The 21185-nt window shown below is 38.1% G+C and overlaps 1 protein-coding gene across 25 annotated transcripts in view; it reads right to left on the reverse strand.

Annotated features, from left to right (window-relative positions):
- Sugct (succinyl-CoA:glutarate-CoA transferase) overlaps positions 1-21185 on the reverse strand; it is a 707647-nt gene that overhangs the window by 549281 nt on the left and 137181 nt on the right. For 24 of the 25 annotated variants that reach the window (XR_009587720.1, XR_009587721.1, XM_060372780.1 and 21 more), the window contains exon 9: positions 11303-11398. The exons of the other annotated variant lie outside the window; for it this stretch is intronic. Coding sequence is in view for 22 of the 24 variants with exons in the window: in XM_060372780.1 (XP_060228763.1) it covers positions 11303-11398 (96 nt within the window). In the remaining 2 variants the exon portion in view is untranslated. The remainder of the gene's footprint in view (positions 1-11302; positions 11399-21185) is intronic. 25 annotated transcript variants of the gene reach the window in all.

A 21185-nucleotide genomic window follows, 5' to 3' on the forward strand; every position in this document is an offset into this window, starting at 1 on the left:
AAAGGAGAGACATCAAAAAATTAGTCTTTTTATTAAAATTTATTCACTTTCTATCCCAGCTGTAGCCCCATCCCTCATCTCTTTCTGGTCCCAACCTCTATCCTTCATCCTGCCCCCCAACCACCACATCCCTCCACTGATAGGGGAAGTCCTCCTCCTCTACTATTTGCCCCTATCCTATCAGGTCTCATCAGGACTGTCTGGATCCTCTTTCTCTGTGGCCTAGTAAAGCCACCCTGCCAGAGGGAGGTGATCAAAGAGCAGGCAACCAAGTTCATGCCAGAGACTGCCCCGGTCTCATTACTAGGGAACCCCCATGGACACTGAGCTGCCCATGGGCTCCTTCTGAGCAAGAGTTCTAGGTCCTCTCCATACATGGTCCTTGGTTGATTTATCAGTCTCTGCAGGACCCCCTGGGCCCAGGTTTTGCCTTTGTTGGTCTCCTGTAGAGCTCCTGTGCCCTCCATGAGTTCTGTCTCCCCCTTCTTCCATAAGATTCCCTGCACTCTGCCCAAAGTTTGGCACATCTGCTTCGATACCCTGCTGGGTAGAGTCTTTCAGATGTCCTCTGTGGTAGGCTCCTGTCCTGTTCCCGTTTGCTCCTACTTTCAGTATCTATCTATCCTGTTTGCCCTTCTGAATGATGATTAAGCAAGCCTCTTGCCTAGGGTCCTCCTTGTTGTTTAGCTTATTTTAGAACTTTACAATTTAGCATGTTTATCCTATAATTTATATGGCCCTTTAATTTACCAGAAAATAAACTTCAAGTCCTAAATTTTACTGTTCATTAATTTAAAATTTGCAGATATTTCTGTACTACAATTTGAGAACTAAAGATATACCTCAGTGGACAGCACACATTCCACAACCCATATAGCTCAGTGGTATAGCACACACTCCATGCACACAAGGTCCTTGAGTCAACTCCCAACATAACAAAAAACAAAACAAAGTAAAGTGAAATACAGGCTAATATATTTGCTATAATCCAGTAACCCATACTTTGTTTTTTGTTTTGTTTTGTTTGTTTGTTTGTTTTGTTTTATGAAGGTGTTTCATTGTGTAGCTTGCTGTCCTGGGACTAGATCTATAGACCAAACTTCTCTAGAACCCACAGAGATCCACCTGCCTCTGACCCCCAAGTGCTGGGATTAAAGGCAGCATCACTGCCTGCCTCATACTTATCTTTTTTTTTTTTTTAGGTTAAAAAAAAGTGCTTTCTTTTGGCTTACATTTCCAGAGGAATAGAGTCCATCATATCAAGGGTAGCATGGAATGGCAGTGGGAACAAGAAGTTAACTGTTCATGTTTCATCTGCTCACAGAAATCAGAAGTATATACCCCTTTGGTGGCAAAGCTATAAACCACCAAAGTCCACTCCCAGGGACATACTTCCTCCAGCAAGGATCCACTTCCTAGAGGCCCCTTAGTCTCCTCCAACAATAGTACAAACAGAGGACAGGGATGCCAATATGTGATCCTATGGGAGGCATATCTCATTCAAACAAGAACAGGCTTACGCTAGTATTCATGTAGGTTTTTATACCAAATAAATAAGAGAGAAAACATTTGCAAGAAATGTTATTAATACAAAGAAGCGTGGGCTTGGTGGTCATCAAAAAATTTAAAGGTGGTGTAAGCCATTAGATTTTTCAGAACTTCTGGCTGCAGAGTGACTATCATAGAGGAACAGAAGTATCATGTATTTTACCATGATCTTAACAGAAGCAATGTTGACATACAAGTGTTACTTCCTTCATCCATTAATTTCTTTTTACTTTGTTGTTTATTGATGCTTTTTGCTTTGTTTTTAATAATGTAATATTAATAGCTAATTATTAACATAGAATATGTATCTAACACAGTTTGTATTTCTCCAATCTTTTATGTATACATGTTTTTGTCTGAGTGTACGCCAAATGCGTGTGGATGCCTGAGGATGTGCTATAGTTGGGCACTGTTTCCATAATACAATTTCTAAAAAAAAAATTCCGGGACATGTTTTTGAAATAGAAAACACATACAGGCACACACACACATACACACATATATCATGTTGTCATCATTCTTTAAATAATTTGAAATGAATTAAACTACAATTTCCATGAAAGTTAAAATTTCACCCACGTATCTTTATTTATTTCCCCCCTAAGTTCTCATGGATATTTTCTTAGACACTATTTCAGACTTCCACAGAAACTGTTCACAAAGTTCTAATGACAACTCACCTACAGCAATAGTCGTAGGAGTTACCTTTTACTGAGATTTGATTTAGTTCTTCCAGGTCTGACTCCAAACCTCAAGCCTTCTGGGTTGTGCCTGCTATACTGTCTCTGAGTTCCTGCTGCTTGCAGGACTAAACTGGTGTCTCCTCCACACAGAGCTAGAGAAACTGTTATTTACTTGACTTTCAATGGCCATATAGAAGCAATGAATTCAAAGTATAGTACAGGGAAACCTATATTATTCCATACCTCAGAGGTCAGATCTAGACAAAGGACTCGTGCTATGTTTTGTGCCTTCCAGAATCATAATAAATATGTTATCTTTCAAACACATGATGAATAAGAAAGAATTATTCTCTAATAAAGAAGCAAATAATTTTTCACTTACAAATACAGCCTCTGAAAGACTCTAGCCAGAAGGGTATTGAAGCAGATGCTGAGACTCATAGCCAAACTTTGGGCAGAGTGCAGGGAACCTTATGAAAGAAGTGGGAAATAGTAAGATCTGGAGAGGACAGGAGCTCTACAAGGAGAGAAACATAACAAAAAACATCTGGTCCCAGGGGTCTTTTCTGAGACTGATACTCCAACCAAGGATCATGCATGGAGATAACCTAGAACCCCTGCACAGATGTAGTCCATGGCAGCTCAGTCTCCAAGTGGGTTCTCAAGTAAGGGGAACAGTCCATATCTCTGACAGTGACTCAGTGGCTGGCTCTTTCATCACCTCCTGAGGGGGGAGCAGCCTTACCAGGCCACAGAGGAAGACATTGCAGGCATTCCTGATGAGACCTGATAGGTTAGGGTAAGATGGAAGGGGAGGAGGACCTCCTGTATCAATGGACTGGGGGAGGGTCAAGGAATGAGAAGAGAGAATGTGGGATTGGGAGGGGATGAGGAAGGGGCCTACAGCTGGCATACAAAGTGAATAAATGATAATTAATAAAAAAATAAAAAGGAAACAAATACCTATCTTATATTATACCTAGCAGTGAAGGAACCTGTAGGTTGCATATAGTGGGACAATAAATAAAATTTGGAATTTTAAAGCCATGATTCTAATCTAGGCTAGAACACTCTAGCACTTTCTTGCTCTGTTTATCTATCTATCCATCCATCTATCTCTCTATCTATCTGGTTTTTCAAGACAGGGTCTCTCTGTATAGCTTTGGCTGGTCTAGAACTTGTTCTATAGACCAGGCTGCCCTGGAACTCACAGAGATCCACCTGCTTCTGACTCCCAAGTGTTGGGATTAAAGATGTGTGCCAGCATCACCCAGCTCTAGGTCTCCTTTCAATCAAAATAAAATGAAAATAAAGTTGATATATATAATATATATTACATAGAGAGACATACATAAATATGTATCCCAGTTACATTCAATGTGTTCAGTGGCATCCAGAATAGCCATCGCTACTTACTATCATTTCATCATCTCAGCTAAGTATGCAGTGTTGAACGCCTGTTCAGACTGTATCTTCACACTTTACTGAATGCCTTCGTGTGATTCTGATTTTAAAACAAAACCGCATATAAAAAGAGACAGATGTGTATTGTTTAAATTTTGACATTTAAAAGGATTTCTTAATGTGAGCTAAAAAATATAAAAATATTCTCAATGTTACCTAATCTGCACGGTTTAACGGCACTTGGACATTTTCTGAGGAATGATAACAAAGTGCCGCCTCTCCTCACACTTGGAATTTACTGCCTGTCTGAGTCTCTGCCTGGGCCAAATTAAACACGCAGCACAATGTCCCTCCCAGAAATAACAAGCACAGCTTCCTGCGCTGCTCCAAACAGAGGTAAGGAGGACAGCATTTCATTTAATCATCGAAGTAACTGTTTTCTTCCATCTCTTGAGTTAGAAGCTACTTCAGAAAAAAAAAAAAAATGTTACATGATTGATCAGGTCATTTAAAGGAAAAAAAAAAAACACCTCTCTTTGAAGATTCTTTATTTGAAAGGCTCAAGGAGTATGAAGGAAGCATAAAAGTCTACTGCCCTCACTATTTCACGCCTGAACACCTGGGGTTCCCTAGGTTCATGTACTATTCAAGTTTTTGTCTGTAGGGCATGAAAGCTATCCTAGAAGGGATGGTCAGTTCACCACTTCCTTCCAGAAAATACTACTCAAACTCCTTGGAAAGGTTTTGTAACATAAGAGGACAGAGAAGTGGAATGATAATTAGAAATAGACATGCCCTGGAGCCCTGTTAGGTAGGAAGGGAGGTGGGCTCTGCTTTGGTTCAGTTGTTTTGTTTGGTTTTTAGTTGGTTAGCTTGTTGGTATTTTGTTTCATTTCTTGCCAGAGTGTGGGCTGAACTCAGGCCTCTTCATATCCTAGGCAAGTGTTCTACCACTGAATGCTATTTGCAGTCCTCTGTTGGAGTATTGCTGTTGTTTGGGTTTGGTGTTGTTTCAGGGTTTGGGGGGGGAGTTGTTTGTTGTTTTTGTTTTTCTGAAACATATCCCCACTACATTGCTCAGAGCCTCACTACATTGCTCAGGCTTTAATTATCCATATTCACCACACCCTGCTAGATGGTGGATCTTTGAAATGTAAACTGTAATGTTTATGTATGCAAGGTATAGAAAAGATAAATGCAGAAATAGTGTTTTTAGGTAAGAAAAATGGGGTAATGAATGATTTGCCCACTTGGCATAGAAGAATAGAATTAAGAATATGTGGGTATACAGTTGGAGTTTGTGGATACAACAGATGATAGTCTCTTCTAACTGCATTAAGTTTTAAGAAGAAGATGTCAACTAAAGAAGGGTACCAGTTGGGAAGATCTATAAAGACACACGAAGTAGACATCTCAGAGAAACAGGAAACAGAGTGTAGGTGACCGGAACAAAATCTTCAGGTAAGACTGGCGAACACATGTAAGAGATGGCCACAAACTGGGAGGCAGATACGCAGTGTGTTCATGTGTTTACTGGTCATATTCACTGCTTTTGAAGCAGGCATGGAATTGATAGAATATTGGGTTTAATCAGCACTGACATTCTCCAGGTAAGTATAACAATGCTGTCACTATTAATTAAATCTAAATATGGAGCCATAGTGTTCGTGGTACAGCATCAGCCTCGTGTCATATCAAAATTAAATGGCCTGGAAGAGTTAGAGTCCCAGAAGTGATTAAGGCAAATGGGTATAAAGAATTATAGAACAGCCAAGAATCGTATATGCCTATAGTAACAACTATTTGAGAGGTTGAGCAAGAGCAGAGATGGAGCTCAGGAATTTGAGAACGGTCTGAGTAACACACTGAGATCTCACAAAATAAAAAAGGAAAAAGAACAAGGGAAAGTGGTAAGAAAAGGAAGGAAATGAAAATGTAGGAGAGAGAGGAAAGAGGGAAGTAAAAAAGGAAGAAGAACAGGACTAACTTTTAGAGTGCAAAGGGTGAAATGACAGCAGAAGACACACCTGCAGCCTTGAGCTAAAGTAGCACCATAGCTTCAACTGCTGAAGAGTTACACCCTCACTGGGCAGAAGCATGGGAAAATAATGGAAGAATTCTGCTACATCCAATCCGTTGCTTATCTACTCGGCATGTTGATGTGTAAAAATTGCATATAATTCTCATTTTAGTGTACTTGATTTTTCATGATGTTTTTAATCTATTAGTTATTGCGGAGAATTAATAATGATGGATGTCGATCAGAACTTTAATGCCCAGAATAAAAAGAACAAATGATATATAATCAAAAAAAGGATCAAATGAAAAAAATTAATTTTTATAGTCCTTTAAGGGAGTAGATGGTTGTGATTGCACTTTCATTTTCCTGACTGATCTTATGAAAATTTGTGTTAATCATGGAATTTGGGTTCAATGGTATGACCCCAATTCCTTCATAATAGTGAACCTCCTTGTTAGCAGACAATAAACAAAGTTAGAAATGTGAGTTCTTCTGTTCTGAGATTGGCTAAACTTAATAAAAAAGTCTTTTTTTTTTTTCTTCAGTGTACTCACTATAGTTTTCTATCCTCATAAGTATACTTGTGAGTAGACTTTTGGTGACTTGAAAGAGAGTTGGATGTCAGGATCACAAGCATAGGACATACAAATGTGGGCTTTTGGTAAATGGAAATCTGTAAGGGGGTTTTGAATATTAAAATTAAAGGGATGAGAAGAAGCCTAGATGAGCACCAAATAATGAATGGATAATAAAAATACACTACAAAAACACAATAAAATTCTATTCATCGTTAAAAATTAAATCTGGAATTTGGAGGTAAATTAATAGAACTGGGAAATACTATACTGAGCAAATTAACCCAGGCCCAGGAAAGCAAACGCTGCCTGGTCTTCCTTATTTGTGGATCCTAGATCCAAATCTTTAGTTTTGAATGTATAACCTGAAATAACCATACAAGACAGAAAAGTAGAAAGGGACCACTGGAAGAGGTGAGAGGAAAGAGTTCTGGAGAGGAAAAGAGCAATGTCATGAAGGAAAAAGAAAAAAAATGTGGGGACTTAACTGGAGAAGGAAAGGGATAATACAAAGAACAAGAAAGGAGGAATAAATAAGTTCCATGCTTCGATGGCTTGTAGGCCTTGTGCATGTTGTCATATTCATTATGGGCTCATGTGAGCATCTGCCTTTTACTGTCTGGAAAATGCTTTCCCTTGAAGTCATTTACCACTTCTGGCTCTTGAAATCTTCTAACCCTTTTTAGAGCTACACCTAGATATTCCTACAGGGCTAAACATGCCAGTGCCTCTTATTCTCTATACACTGACCAGTTGTAGGTTTCTGTGTTAACTACCACCCACTTCAAGAAGTTTCTCTGATAAGAGTTGAGTAACGTACTGACCTGCAAACATAGCAATAACATTTCAGGAATAGTTTTATTGCCATGTCCATATAGAATAATAGTAATAGGTTTTCCTCTGGGGCTTATGACCTATCTAGTCACAGGTTCTTGGCCTCATTGACAATGCGAAGTATGGGTTCCATCTCATGGAGCAGTACTTACAGCTAAACAAAATTTGGTTGGTTATTCCCATAACATTTGTGCCACTATTACGACACATAGCATGTGTCAGGCATGACATTACTATGACTCACAGGAGTCAGAGCTGGGTGATACTGAAGTTTACTTTTCTCTTTGGGTAGCATTTATCCTACTTCCCAGGTGTATGAATGTTAGATAGTAGGTTTGAAGCTTCCCGTTGGGTACCAACTACATGTGTCCGTGTTCTTTTACTCAAGTATGTAGTATCTTCTGCAATAGGATCTTAAAGTTAAATTGTAGATGATAAACAATATTAATGGCAAAACCCTGTCAAGTTCTGGGAGATCTATATGACTCCACTGAGCCAACCATTCAAAAAGATGTAATCCATATGGGTTTTGTTTGGGAACATACGTTGTCTACTTGAGGTATTGCTCTCCTGTAGAAGATAACTCTAAACATACTCCGTGTGTGTGTGTGTGTGTGTGTGTGTGTGTGTGTGTGTGTGTGTCTTAGGAAGCTTCCATAGTATTAGGTTACGAATGGCTTATTCAAAAGTCCTTTATTGTTAGGTATTCTTCCCAGTATTCCTTCCTTTATCCTGCTCTCCCATCCCCAGTCCACTTAATCTTTCCTGTTCTACACCCCTTTACCAACATAACCATCTATTCTGTTTCCCCTTCCTTTAATATACCTTCCTCCCCAATGATCTCTTACTAGTTACTTACCTTCTATGGGTATTCTAAATAAAACACACTTATGGAACTGATGGGCAACTTGGTCTTCATGTGGATGCCTTAGCAACTGGAGTGGGGGTTGTCCCTGATATGGATTCTCTTGCCTGCTGTTGGATCACTCTCCCCTGGCTGGGTAGCCTAGTCTGGCCTCAGTGGAGGTGCATTTAAATCCTGATATGACATGAAGTGTGGGGGCGGGAGGGGATGGCTCCCTTCTCTCAGAAAAAGGGGAGGGTGGAATAGAGGAAGAGGATGGGAGGGCAGGACTGGGAGGAGAGGAGGGATGGGGCTGTGATCAGGATGTAAAGTGAATAAACAAATAAATTAAAGAGAAAAAAGAGACACACATATGTAAGCTTAAACGCCTATACCCACATACAAGAAAAAAGTCACAATGTTTGAGTTTCTGAGTCTAGGTTATATAAGTCTAGGTTATTTCTAGTTCTATTCATTTATCTGTAAGTTTAATAAGTTCATTTTTAAATTTAATGAGTTCAATTTTAAACAGAAACAGCAAAAGATCTATCTAAATTATTTATATTTTTATTTAACTTGTGAAGTTTTTTTAAAATGCCAGCAAACTGAAATGGTGGCAACTACCTGAATCTTACTAAGCAGAAGGCTAAGGTAAGAATGTCTAAAGTTGGGAGTATCAGTCTCAGAAAAGACCCCTGGGCCCAGATTTCTCGGTTCTGTTGCTCTCCTTGTGGAGCTCCTGTCCCCTCCAGGTCTTTCTATCTCACCCTTCTTTCATAAGATTCCCTGCACTCTGCCCAAAGTTTGGCTATGAAACTGATACTCCAACAAAGGACCATGCATGGAGATAACCTAGAACCCCTGCAGAAATGTAGCCCATGGCAGCTCAGTCTCAAGTGGGTTCCATATTAAGGGGAACAGGGATTGTCTCTGACATGAACTCAGTGGTGGGCTCTTTGATCACCTCCCCCTGATGGAGGAGCAGCCTTACCAGGCCATAGAGGAAGATAATGGAGCCATTCCTCATGAGACCTGATAGGCTAAGGTCAAATGGAAGGGGAGGAGGTCCTCCCCTATCAGTGGACTTGGAGAGGGGCATGGGAAGGAGATTAGGGAGGGAGGGAGGGGTTGGGAGGGAATGAGGGAGGGGGCTACAGCTGGGATACAAAGTGAATAAACTATAATTAATATAAAAAATTAAAAAATTAAAAAAGAATGTCTAAAGTTCAAGTTCTAACTGGGCTACATAGCAAAATCCTGTCTCAACAATACATAAAATATAAGTTAGCAGCCAAAGAATTAAGACGAAAAGTGCAGCAATGAATAATTGATGTGAGAAGTTAAAAATTACATATTTATAAAATAACACATAATGAGGGATCACTTTTTCTCAGAAATATACAATCAATGTAGTAAAGGTCTATGACTATCCAAATGGAATTCAACAACTGAAGAAAGCAAGGTGAGAACCTTAACAAACTCCTAAAGCTATCAGGATCTTTAGTATAGACACTGGGCTATAAACTCAGACAATACAAAGCAAATTAGAAGCAAAACTGTAATTATCATACGGAACTAACTAATAATTATCATGGATTTCACTCATGAAAATATTCCTCATATCTATTTAAAAAATTCAAGCAGATAAGAATCTTGAAGCATTGCTAGGGCTCATTATATTAGTTTCATTCGAGTTAAATTTGCATTTAATCTTTAATCAATGTGATGAACCAGTTCTCTAGAAAGAGGAAGCAGGATGATTCCACTCTCCTGAGGAAAGACCAGAGAACTCATTTCTTATACTCAACTATGATCACGTAGGCACAGTACCCACTTAATATGGCTGAGGTGACTCAACCATCAAGACTCAACCTTGATTCTTGAAGAAAATACACTGTCACACAAGTCTTTTATATACTTAACCATCTAAAACAAAGGTCAAAACCTCTGAATCCCTTTGTCCCTCACAGCAAAATAATTAAACAGTCTATTGGGATGTCATAATTCTAGGTATGAATGCCCAGGAATGATTGTTAGGATCTAAAACAAGGTTTTAAAATATTTTATTTTTACCAAAAATAAATAATGAACAAAAAATAAACATTTAGATTTTGTAACATGACTTAGAATTATCCTACAAATCTTCCCAACTCAAAAATGCTCCTTCCTTCATATACATCAAAGATGGAAGCTTGAATTTCAATTATTTGAGATGAATTCACATAGATCCTAACAGTGTCCTTTGCTAACATCCTCTTGAGAATAATTTGCATCATGAATCATAATTATGAACCATACCCCTGAATTAGGAGGAAATTGAATGAGAATGAAAAGTGATAGAATTGAAGGAAACTGAAACCACAACACACACCTGCCATTGGCAAAAGGAACTAAAAATGGCTAAACACAGAGCTAAAAAGGACCTGTTGGGAACTCTCCTTTCAAGCTAGCTGTGTGTTTTTTTTTTTAATTTGGAAAATAATAATCCTGAATCTGATTATCCAGTTCAAAATACAACAATTTTATGAATCAAGGTAGGAAGGTCTAACTAGAAGTCTAGAGCCAGCCACAGAAAGAAGAAAGAAAGAAAGAAAGAAAGAAAGAAAGAAAGAAAGAAAGAAAGAAAGAAAGAAAGAAAGAAAGAGAAAATGAGAGAGGGGGAAGGAAGGAAGGAAGGAAGGAAGGAAGGAAGGAAGGAAGGAAGGAAAGAAATAGAGAGAGAGAGAAAGGAAGGAAGGAAGAAAGAAAGAAATAGAGAGAGAAAGGAAAAAATGAAAAAAGGAAGGAAGGAAGGAAGGAAGGAAGGAAGGAAGGAAGGAAGGAAGGAAGGAAGGAAGGAAGGAAAGGAAGAAATGAAGGAAGTATCACCATTTCTTCACATATTCATTTGCACTAGCCAAAGTCCAAAGTTTCTGAGCATAAGTTTACACACTTAATAAGCAATAGCAGCTCTTAAATAAACCGTTTTACTCCAAGGATAAAGATCCATCACACACAGATGGATCACTTTACTCTAACCCCATGAGCATATTGTCAGATGGAGAAGCTAACATTTGTTTTATAGCTAGCATGATGATGCACCATGCTTTATAAAGTAGCTATAGTCAGCAGCTTAACAGAAACTTTTGGATGAAAGGAGAGAAAGAGAGAAACCATTGTATTAGGAACCCCAACATAACGCCCTTTCTGTAAGGCCCCTTGATCCACTTAAGTGTCCTGTTACAGATCTTTTGGTGAAGAAATATGACACACAAAAAATTAAAGAGAACAATAGAACCTTGTTGTTAACAAGTCAGAAACACATTATAAAACAACCTTGGAGGATTTTTTTTTTAATTCTCCAAATAATATTGTACAGATCGGTAGATTATAGTAACAGAAGGCTAACGTGTACCTGATAAGGAACAATACTGCCATGAGCTGTGCCCCAGCGCTTTGCTTCCTTTTGGCCAATAAGATAATTAGCAGCTACTTGGGTCAAACATGCCACCTGCCAGAATAAAACAGGAAGAAATTACCTGTAATTATAAACAAAATGTTATGATAGAAATCCACTTTACTTCATGTCATCATAGAGGGAAAAAAGACCCCAATTCAGTGACAATATATACATGTCTGTATTCTCTTCACATAAACAGAGAACAGCATTACATTATTGCATGATTAAGTGATGATCAGTTTAAAAATATAAACACATGAAAATTTATCTCCTGAAAAGGCCATCTAAAGGCAGATGTCAACCAAGCCAATTGCACCTTGATCTAGCCTTGAAGGGGAAAGAAGCAGCAACAGAATAAATCAGCAACTTCTCTGCCTATGCTCTTAGTCTTTTCATCAAGACACCAAAAAGCCTGCCTCATCACGAAGGCCAGTGAACCAAAGCAAGGAGCTACAGTCTTCTAAGCTTTTCAATATACAAAGAGAAATTATGCCAAGCTTTTAGTAAATCAGTTCAGTTTTGAAAAATGCCCAGGCATTTTTTGACATAAAAAATGTCTTTTGAAATTCATTAACAAACCTTCCACATTTAAGCAAAGAGTACTGTATCTCTCTCAACTTGATCTGACCAATGCTCTCATTACTAGGTTCATTTTTTGAGTACCATACATCTGTTTAAGGGGCATCTGAAGCCTAGTTCTGCAGACAGACCTTGAAAAACTTCTTATTTTGATTTTCATTGGTTTGTTGGTTGTTGTGAGACTTGAAATAGAACCTCAGTCTATAACCCAGTCTACGCTGGAACAAACTTTATAGTCCAGGCTAGCTTTAAGCTTGCAGCAATTCTCCTGCCTCATCCTGCTCTGTACTCGGGTTATAGACACAAGCTCTAAACTTTCAGGTCCACATAAAGAAATAATAAGGATAAAGACAAGATTTCTATGACCATCCATAGGAATCTTAGGATCCTTGGATACTTAGGCCTCCAAAGATCAGGACTATGAAAAGGTGATACGTGGTATTTCATAATTTACAATGAAATAAAAAACTCTTCATACCATAGCTTTGATATATAGCACTGGCTTAATTTTCCTTTTCCAGATCTTCAGATGTGACTGGAGACCTACCCAGCCCGTAACTCAAGCACATCCCAAACTGCTAGTCACTTCTGGAACAACTCAGGTGCTGATTTTTTAGGGCAAGTTTCCATAACTGATTCCTGCCTGTGTCTAGCACGGTTAACTAGTACCTTAACACGAGGTATCCATAAGAATCACACTGAGAGAATCTTGCTGCTGTATCAGCCATTTTCCTTTATTATGGAGACTGACTCTCATTTTTGTGTTCATTTACTGTTTTGCTAAATTGGAACTGCCTTGTGGCAGCTGGTTTGGCTGTACTACCCAGGTGGCAGAACTAATAAATTCTGAGTCATCCACTTCTGGACTTCCATCTGGTCTCGGGCATTTGAACCCTGAAGCCCTCCAGGGCCGCCTGGTGCTAATCATCATTTCACAGATCACTTCTGTGTCTTTCAAAATGCAAAATCAAAATAACATTTTGTAGTAAAAAATGCCCTGGAAGGGAAGTCCAGATTCATGGTTTCTAAGTTTGGCCAACACCCAGGTAGGTACATGACTGTTGGCATCTTGTTTAACTCCTTTGACCCTCAACTACTTTCTCTATAAAGTTATGATCATTTTTGTTAAACTTGTGAGTTATAAAGAATTTCAAAATCAAATTAAAATATCTGAAAGCCTAATAATAGGAAGTTAATATCTCATGTCCTATGGATGCAGCCTATGCTGTCACCACAGACAGGATGCACATAGAACACAATTTGCAAAATAGTAAATGACCTCAAATTTTGCAATCAACATCTGCACTTCTTTCTTTAATAAAATTGTTTATTAAAATTTATTCACTTTGCATCCCATCTGTAGCCCCATTCTCATCCCCTCCTAATCCTGCCCTCCTTCCCTCTCTCTCCTTCCCTCCCTCCCTCCCTTCCTCTCCTCCTCCTCCCATGTTCCTTTCCCAGTCCACTGATAGTAGAGAGCCTTCTCCCCTTCCATCTGACTCTAGCCTATCAGATCTCATCAGTCATGTCAGAGACAGCCCCTGTTCCCCTTACTAGGGAGCCCATTTGGAGACTAAGCTGCCACGGGCTACATCTGTGCAGGGGTTCTAGGTTATCTCCATGAATGATCCTTGGTTGAAGTATCAGTCTCAGAAACGACCCCTAAGCCCAGATTTTTTTGGTTCTGTTGTTCTCCTTATGGAGCTCCAGACCCTTCCAGGTCTTTCTATCTCCCCCTTCTTTCCTAAGATTCCCTGTAGTCTGCCCAAAGTTTGGCTATGAGTCTCAGCATCTACTCTAATACCCTACTGGGTAGAGTCTTTCAGAGGCCCTCTGCGGTAGGCTCCTATCTTGTTCCTTATTTTCACCTCCTTCCGATATCTATCCCATTTGCCTTTCTGAATGAAGATTGAGCATCTTACCCAGGGTTTTCCTTTTCCTTAGCTTCTTTAGGTGTACAGATTTTAGTATGTTTATCCCATATTATATGTCTAATATCCACTTATAAATGAGTATATACCATGTGTGTCTTTCTGCTTCTGGAATAGCTCACTCAGAAGCAACAAATGAAACAAATGAATAAATAAACAGCAACAAATGAAGTAATCCAATTAAAAAATGGAATACAGAGCTAAACGGAGATTTCTCAATGGAGGAATATCAAATGGCAGAGAAACGCTTTAAAAAATGCTCAACATCCTTACTCATCAATGCAAATCAAAATAACCCTGTACCTTACACCCATCAGAATAGCTAAGATAAAAAACTCAAGTGACAACACATGCTGGAGAGGTTGTAGAGAAAGGGGAACCCTCCTCTACTGCTGGTGAGAATGTAAACTTGTACAACCACTCTGGAAATCAATTTGGTACTTTCTCAAACAATTTAGAATAGTGTTACCTCAAGATCCAGCTATACCACTCCTAGGCATATATCCAAAAGATGCTTAAGTACACAATAAGGACATTTGCTCAGCCATGTTTGTAGCACCTTTATTCGTAATAGCCAGAAGTTGGAAACAACCCAGATGTCCCTCAGTTGAGGAATGGATACAGAAATTGTGGTACATTTACACAATGGAATACTACTCAGCAATTAAAACAAAGGAATCATGATATTTGCAGGCAAATGGTGGGAAATAGAAAAGATCATCCTGAGTGAACACCTGCACTTCTAACAACACTATTCCTTGTAGCTGTCATATGATAAGACAGAAGGTGTGCAATAGTAGACATTTTCTCATGATGCCCCTTCTGCATTTTGGGACATTTTCTGGAGTCAGAACTCTGTAAGACAAATACTTTTTTCATATAGTTCTTTTGAGGACCTTTTTAAAAAAATTTTTTCAAGGAAATCCCAGTGAAAGTCATGCTCTAAGACACTCTGACAATACAGAGGCCAAAAATTCAAATCCATAAAGGTAACTGTTATAGGAAATTAACCATTATAGGTTCATTATATCTATGTTTTCTATGTTTTCACTTCAAAGTCAAGGATGTTTGCTGTTGGCTACACCAGCATCAGCAAAGACGTGTAAAGCAGGAGACTGGGTAGATGATCGCAAGCAAATCTGTAAATTGTAGAATGAGATAGGTCAGGGCTAGACTCAAGGCAGGATATCAACCTGGCTACCTTATTTCTTAACTGTCTTATTTTTCCCTTTCAAGTGTGTGTGCACACATGCATGTGTGTGTGTTCTGAGATAGGGTCTTTCTACATAGGTCAGGGCGTCTTAGAACTCTGTGTAGACCAGGTTGGCCTGAAACTCACAGATCTCAAACTGCCCAGCCCTTTCAATTTTTGACTTCTGTTTGCCTGACCTTGCCTCATTTAAAGTGCATCTGAATTAAAGAGCAGAGCTTATCGCTCAAACTGCTTCTAAATCAAAGATAATACCCATTTCCTCCACAAACCAGCAACTAAGCTCCAAAACGTTTCAAAATTAGCAGGTTCTCAGTGAATAGAAAGGTTAAATTAGATTTTAAACCAGTTGTCATTCAAATAAAACTATGACTTGGTAGCTTCTCAAAGACAAAATTGGATGAAGAAATTTCTATTTTTGAAATGATAGCAATGGGGCTAAACTTAGCTGTTCACTATTTAGAGAGGGCATACAAATCTCAGAGTAGTCTACTGTTTATAGAGCTATATTTTAAGGCAGGAGAAGGGGGAGAAAGTCAACAGCTATGAGGTGATTTGTATGAAAAATCAGAGGTTTCTTAGGCAATTAGTGACAAATTTTTCACAAATTAAAAGAATGCAGGATGTGACTTTTAGGTTAATAACTACATACTAAACACTCATTCTAAATATTGCATTAGACCATTGCTTTCATCCCCTAAACTTAGGCTCATTATTTCATCAAGTGGACGCTATATAATTTACTCAGAATGTTGCTTTTATATGGTTTCATCTAAACAAAAAAGCCAACTTTGGTTTAATAATAATAATTCTGCAGTAAATCTATTATTTTAAATAACATAGTGGTCCTCATAATCTTTGTATCTAACCAGAAGTTCAATGGGGACTAACCTAAGTGGATCACAAAAGACACAGCCCCTAGAGGCGTGAGGAAGGTTGTGTTCTTTTATTTCACAAAGGAGCATTATGATGCCTGTTACCACCTGACCACATGTTACCCTTCCAGAAAGCAAACTGAAGCCATAAAATATTTCATCTTCAAAAGAAAAATAATTTTGAGAGCAAAAAGAAAACTAGAACTATGGCCCACTGCATCAAAACAGGTCATTTTCCTCTTTTATATATTTTGGCCAACAACTAAGTCATGCTAAATACCGAGCAAGCATGCACTTACCCATATCTCTACCCAGTCTTATTGGTCAATGATAACATCATCTTTTCCAGAAAGCCCCATGCCCTTCACCCAAGCAATAAAATACTTCACACCTTTAAATGAATAGAGTACCTTAATACAACTCCTTTCTGTTAAAGGTGGCCTTGTTAAAACTACAAGGTACTACATTAGTTCTTCACAAACATAGCTGTTAATCACAGTTACACTGTAAAGGGCCAGAGGAATTCTTGGAAACCACCCCTAAGTTTCTCAATCAAATTTCCCAGGGACAGAACATGGGAAAAAATCATTTGGCTAGTGTCCTTTTAGATGCACATCAGATTTGAAAACCAAATCTTTAAAATGTCTAATCAAATAGTTTAACATTATACTTGGGTAAGTAAAAGAATGGGGAAGAGAAATAACTTGTCTGTGGTCACAAAACTAGTTAATGAACCCCAACTTCACGATTTTCCTCACGCTATGACATTTTTCTTGTTCCTCTTTTTAAATTAGAGACTATTTTAGGATAAGTATTGTGTACTACTAACTCTTTTTATGCTTTCTTGCACACAACACTGAATCTCAATATTGAAATTTTTAATAATTTAAATAGCAATCAATATTTGTTTATTAAACAAATGCTGGAGGCTGCTATATAAAAGACACCGTACTGGATACGGGTATAAATAAATGCAAGCTATATGATCTAGTCTCCTTTGTTCTTACAAATAAATGAAAAGATAAGTAAGTATTAAGGCACCTGATGGAAAGAGATGGATGAAAAAGAATGAACATAATGTATAAAAGCTCTAAGACAAAAGGTAGATTACCAGCAAAGCAGGGGATTCTTAGGCAGTCATAGGCATCAGATGGTATCTGATAGCATTCATGGGTTTGGCTTGGAGAAGATAGGTGTCTGTACATTCTAAAGGACTTACACAGTAGTCACAAAAACATTAAACAACACACATAAATTAGTGAAAAATAGCTAATAAGGTGCCAAAACAATGCAAGATAATCTTTATTAGGCCCAGGAACTGCTATTTTCAACCTTTATGATCACGGATGCTCTGATCACCCCGTGGTTAAGCATCTATATCTTCTTCCCAGGACTGCACTACAGAGACTTACTTTCCTGATAAACATATTATCAGACCTGCTCTTAGTCATTTTTTCTTCTGGTTTCCATGTACTATCATGTACTTTTATGAATTATTCTCTACTGTGTTATGGCATGGACCTCTCCCCTCTAAAATAGTCATGTCCCACAGCCTGAAGAAATCAGACCAGGTCCTGCTATAGCTACATCTTTGTCTGGTAAAGGCTATCCTGTGCTCCAAATTTATGGACATTTCCCAGTATCACGGTCAACAGTATAGCCAAGATCATCAACAAGAAATAAAACTTCCCTAAACTAAGGAAAGACATATCTACACAGATTGAAGGAGAATAGTGAAAACCAAAATAAAAATACCAGTAAAGAAACTGCCCACAAAGACTAATGCATAAGACACTAAATATACAGAACAAAGAAAGGATTTTGAAATCTAAAAAAGAAAACTGCATAATTCACATATAAAGGAAAATCCACCTTTTTCCCCTGCCCCCAAATCAAGGAAAGCCACGAGTGCCTAGAGTGATATATTCCAAGTTCACAAACACCATGGGTAACACAGACTACTTTGCCAAGCAAAAGTATCATCCACAGTAGAAAGAAAAATTAAAGCTTTCTATCTCCCCCTTCTTTCATAAGATTCCTTGTACTCTACCCAAAGTTTGGCTATGAGTCTCAGCTTGAATACCCTTCTGGGTAGAGTCTTTCAGAGGCTCTCTGTGGGAGGTTCCTATCCTGTTCCCTGTTTTCTCCATCTTCCGAGGTATATCCCATTTGCCTTTCTCAATGAGGATTGATCATCTTATCTAGGGTGCTCCTTCTTTCTTAGCTTCTTTAGGTATACAGATTTTAGTATGATTACCCTATATTATATGTCTAATATCTACTTATAAGTGATGAGACCTAATAGGCTAGGGTCTGATGGAAGGGGAGAAGGATCTCCCCTATCAGTGGACTGGGGAACGGGCATGGGAGGCAAAGAAAGAGGGAGGGTGGGATTGGAAGGGTATAGGGGGCTACAGCTGGGATACAAAGTGAATATATTGTAATAAATAAAAATTTAAAAAAACTAAAATGTGTCATGTATGCTAACAGAATTCATGTTCACCAAAGCAACCATATAGAGAATACTGAAAGCAATACTTCAGAATGAAGAGAGGAACAAGCACAACCAAGAGACTCTAGAAAGAAAACAAATGATGCTATAGTTATTGGAACACAAATATGACTAGAAACACTAACAGCAAAAAGCAACAAAATTACTCCAATCAATACACACTTCACTAACATTTTTAAATACTACTTATCAATTTTCCCAATATAAAGAAACATACTGGATGAACATATTAAAGAAACAAAATCTAACTTTCTGTTGTCTACAAAAAATTAAGCTTTAAACAAGGGCTTACCTTAAAGAGAAGAGATTGAAAAAAAAAAAACTCCAAAAAAATGAGAACTAATGAAATAGACTTCAAACTAAAAGTAACCAGAATGAAGAAGAAGAAACTTCATTCTAGTCAAGGGAACAATTAACCAAGAAGACATTATAATCCTAAATATATATGAACCAAACTTGGGTGAGCCAAATTTCATAAAAAGCATATCACTGGAACTAAAGGCAAATATTAACACCAACATAATAATACTAGGAAGTTTCATTATCCCACTTCCTCCAGGACACAGTTCATCTGAATAAAAAATAAACAAGAAACTTTTAAAATAAATGATATATATAAAACGGACTTGACAGATATCTGGAAGACAGTTCAGTAAAACACCAAGAAATATATGTTCTGATCAGCAGGCCACTGAAAGTTTTCTAAAATAGACCAAATCCTTGGACATAAAACAGGTCTTAACAAAATCAAAAAAAGTTGAAATAGTTCTGTGTATAATAACTATCATTTTAAAGAACATAAATTTCATAGCAAACAAACTTCCAGTAAGCAAAAAAATTAAGGCTATTAAGTAACTCATTATTGAACATTGAATTGGTCAAAGAAGATATTTTTTTAATGCCTGGAACTAAATGAAAATGAAAATCATAACACAAGAAAACCACTGGGACACATTAAATGCAGTCACAGAAGGGAAATTTTTAGCTCTAAGTGCCTACATTAAAAAAAAATGAGAAATAGCACAAGTAAATAACTTAATGATGCAACTCAAGACTTTGGACAAACAAGAACAAACGAAACCCAAATCCAGTAGATGGCAAGAAATAACGAAACTTAAGAGCAGAAATAAATGAGATTAAAACAAAGAAAACTATACAGTAGAAAAGATCAAGGAATCTAAGAGCTGGGGGTTTTTTGGGGGGAGGGGAGTGTTGTTTTGTTTTGAGACGATAAACAAGACTGACAGACTCTTGGCTCAATTAACCAAAATAAAGACAGGACCCAAATTAACAGAATCAGAAATGAATAGTGAAAGATTACAATAGACCCCAAAGAAATGCAGGATATCATAAAAGAATACTTTAAAAATCTGTACTCCATTAAGTTGGAGAAGCTAAAAGAAATGGATGAATTTCTAGATTCAGCCAAACCACTGAAGTTAAACCAAGAAAAGATAAACAACCTAAACAGACCCAAAACAAATGAGAAGCTTCAAAAAGCAATTAAAAATTCTTCTGGCTGTCTAAAGGCCACAAACTGTTTGGCTGCAACTTCCTGTATTTCTTCACAGATGGCCATAATCTGTTTTTCTTTATCTTCTACAGATTGGGAAAGAATCTTCATCAACCCTTTTTCTGACAGAAGGCTAATATCTAGTATATATAAAGAACTAAAGAAGCTGAAAAGTAGCAAACCAAGTAATGCAATTAAAAAATGGGGAACAGAGCTAAACAGAGAATTCTCTGTAGAGGAATATCGAATGACAGAGAAACACTTAAAGAAATGCTCAATGTCATTAGCCATCAGGGAAATGCAAATCAAAACGACCCTGAGATTTCATCTTACACCCATGAGAATGACCAAGATGAAAAACTCAAGTGACAACACATGCTGGAGAGGTTGTGGAGAAAGGGGAACCCTCCTCCACTGCTGGTGGGAATGTAAACTTACACAACCACTCTGGAAATCAATCTAGCGCTTTCTCAGACAACTAGGAATAGTGCTTCCTCAAGATCCAGCCATACCACTCCTAGGCATATATCCAAAGAGGCTCAAGTACACAATAAGGACATTTGCTCAACCATGTTTATAGCAGCTTTATTTGTAATAGCCAGAACCTGGAAACAACCCAGATGCCCCTCAACTGAAGAATGGATGCAGAAATTGTGGTACATCTACACAATGGAATATTACTCAGCAATGAAAAACAAGGAAATCATGAAATTTGCAGGTAAATGGTGGGACCTGGAAAGGATCATCCTGAGTGAGCTGTCTCAGAAGCAGAAAGACACACACGGTATATACTCACTCATATAGACATGTAATATAGGATAAACCTACTAAAATCTGTACATCTAAAGAAACTAATCAAGAGAGAGGACCCTGACTAAAATGCTCAATCCCTATCCCGAAAGGCAAAGAGGACAGGCATCAGAAGAAGAAGAAAACAGGAAACAAGCTGGAAACCCACCATGGAGGACCTCTGAAAGGCTCCAAAGCAGATGCTGAGACTTATGGCCGACTGTTGGGCAATGTGCATGGAATCTTATATAAGAAGTGGGAAATAGTAAGATCTGGAGAGGACAGGAACTCCACAAGGAGAGCAACAGAACCAGAAATTTGAAAACAGGGGTCTTCCCAGAGACTCATACTCCAACCAAGTACCATGCATAGAAATAACCTAGAACCCCTGCACACATGTAGCCCATGGCAGTTTAGTGTTCAAGTGGG

Source organism: Meriones unguiculatus, chromosome 19, assembly GCF_030254825.1.
Source record: "Meriones unguiculatus strain TT.TT164.6M chromosome 19, Bangor_MerUng_6.1, whole genome shotgun sequence".
Lineage (NCBI taxonomy): Eukaryota > Metazoa > Chordata > Mammalia > Rodentia > Muridae > Meriones > Meriones unguiculatus.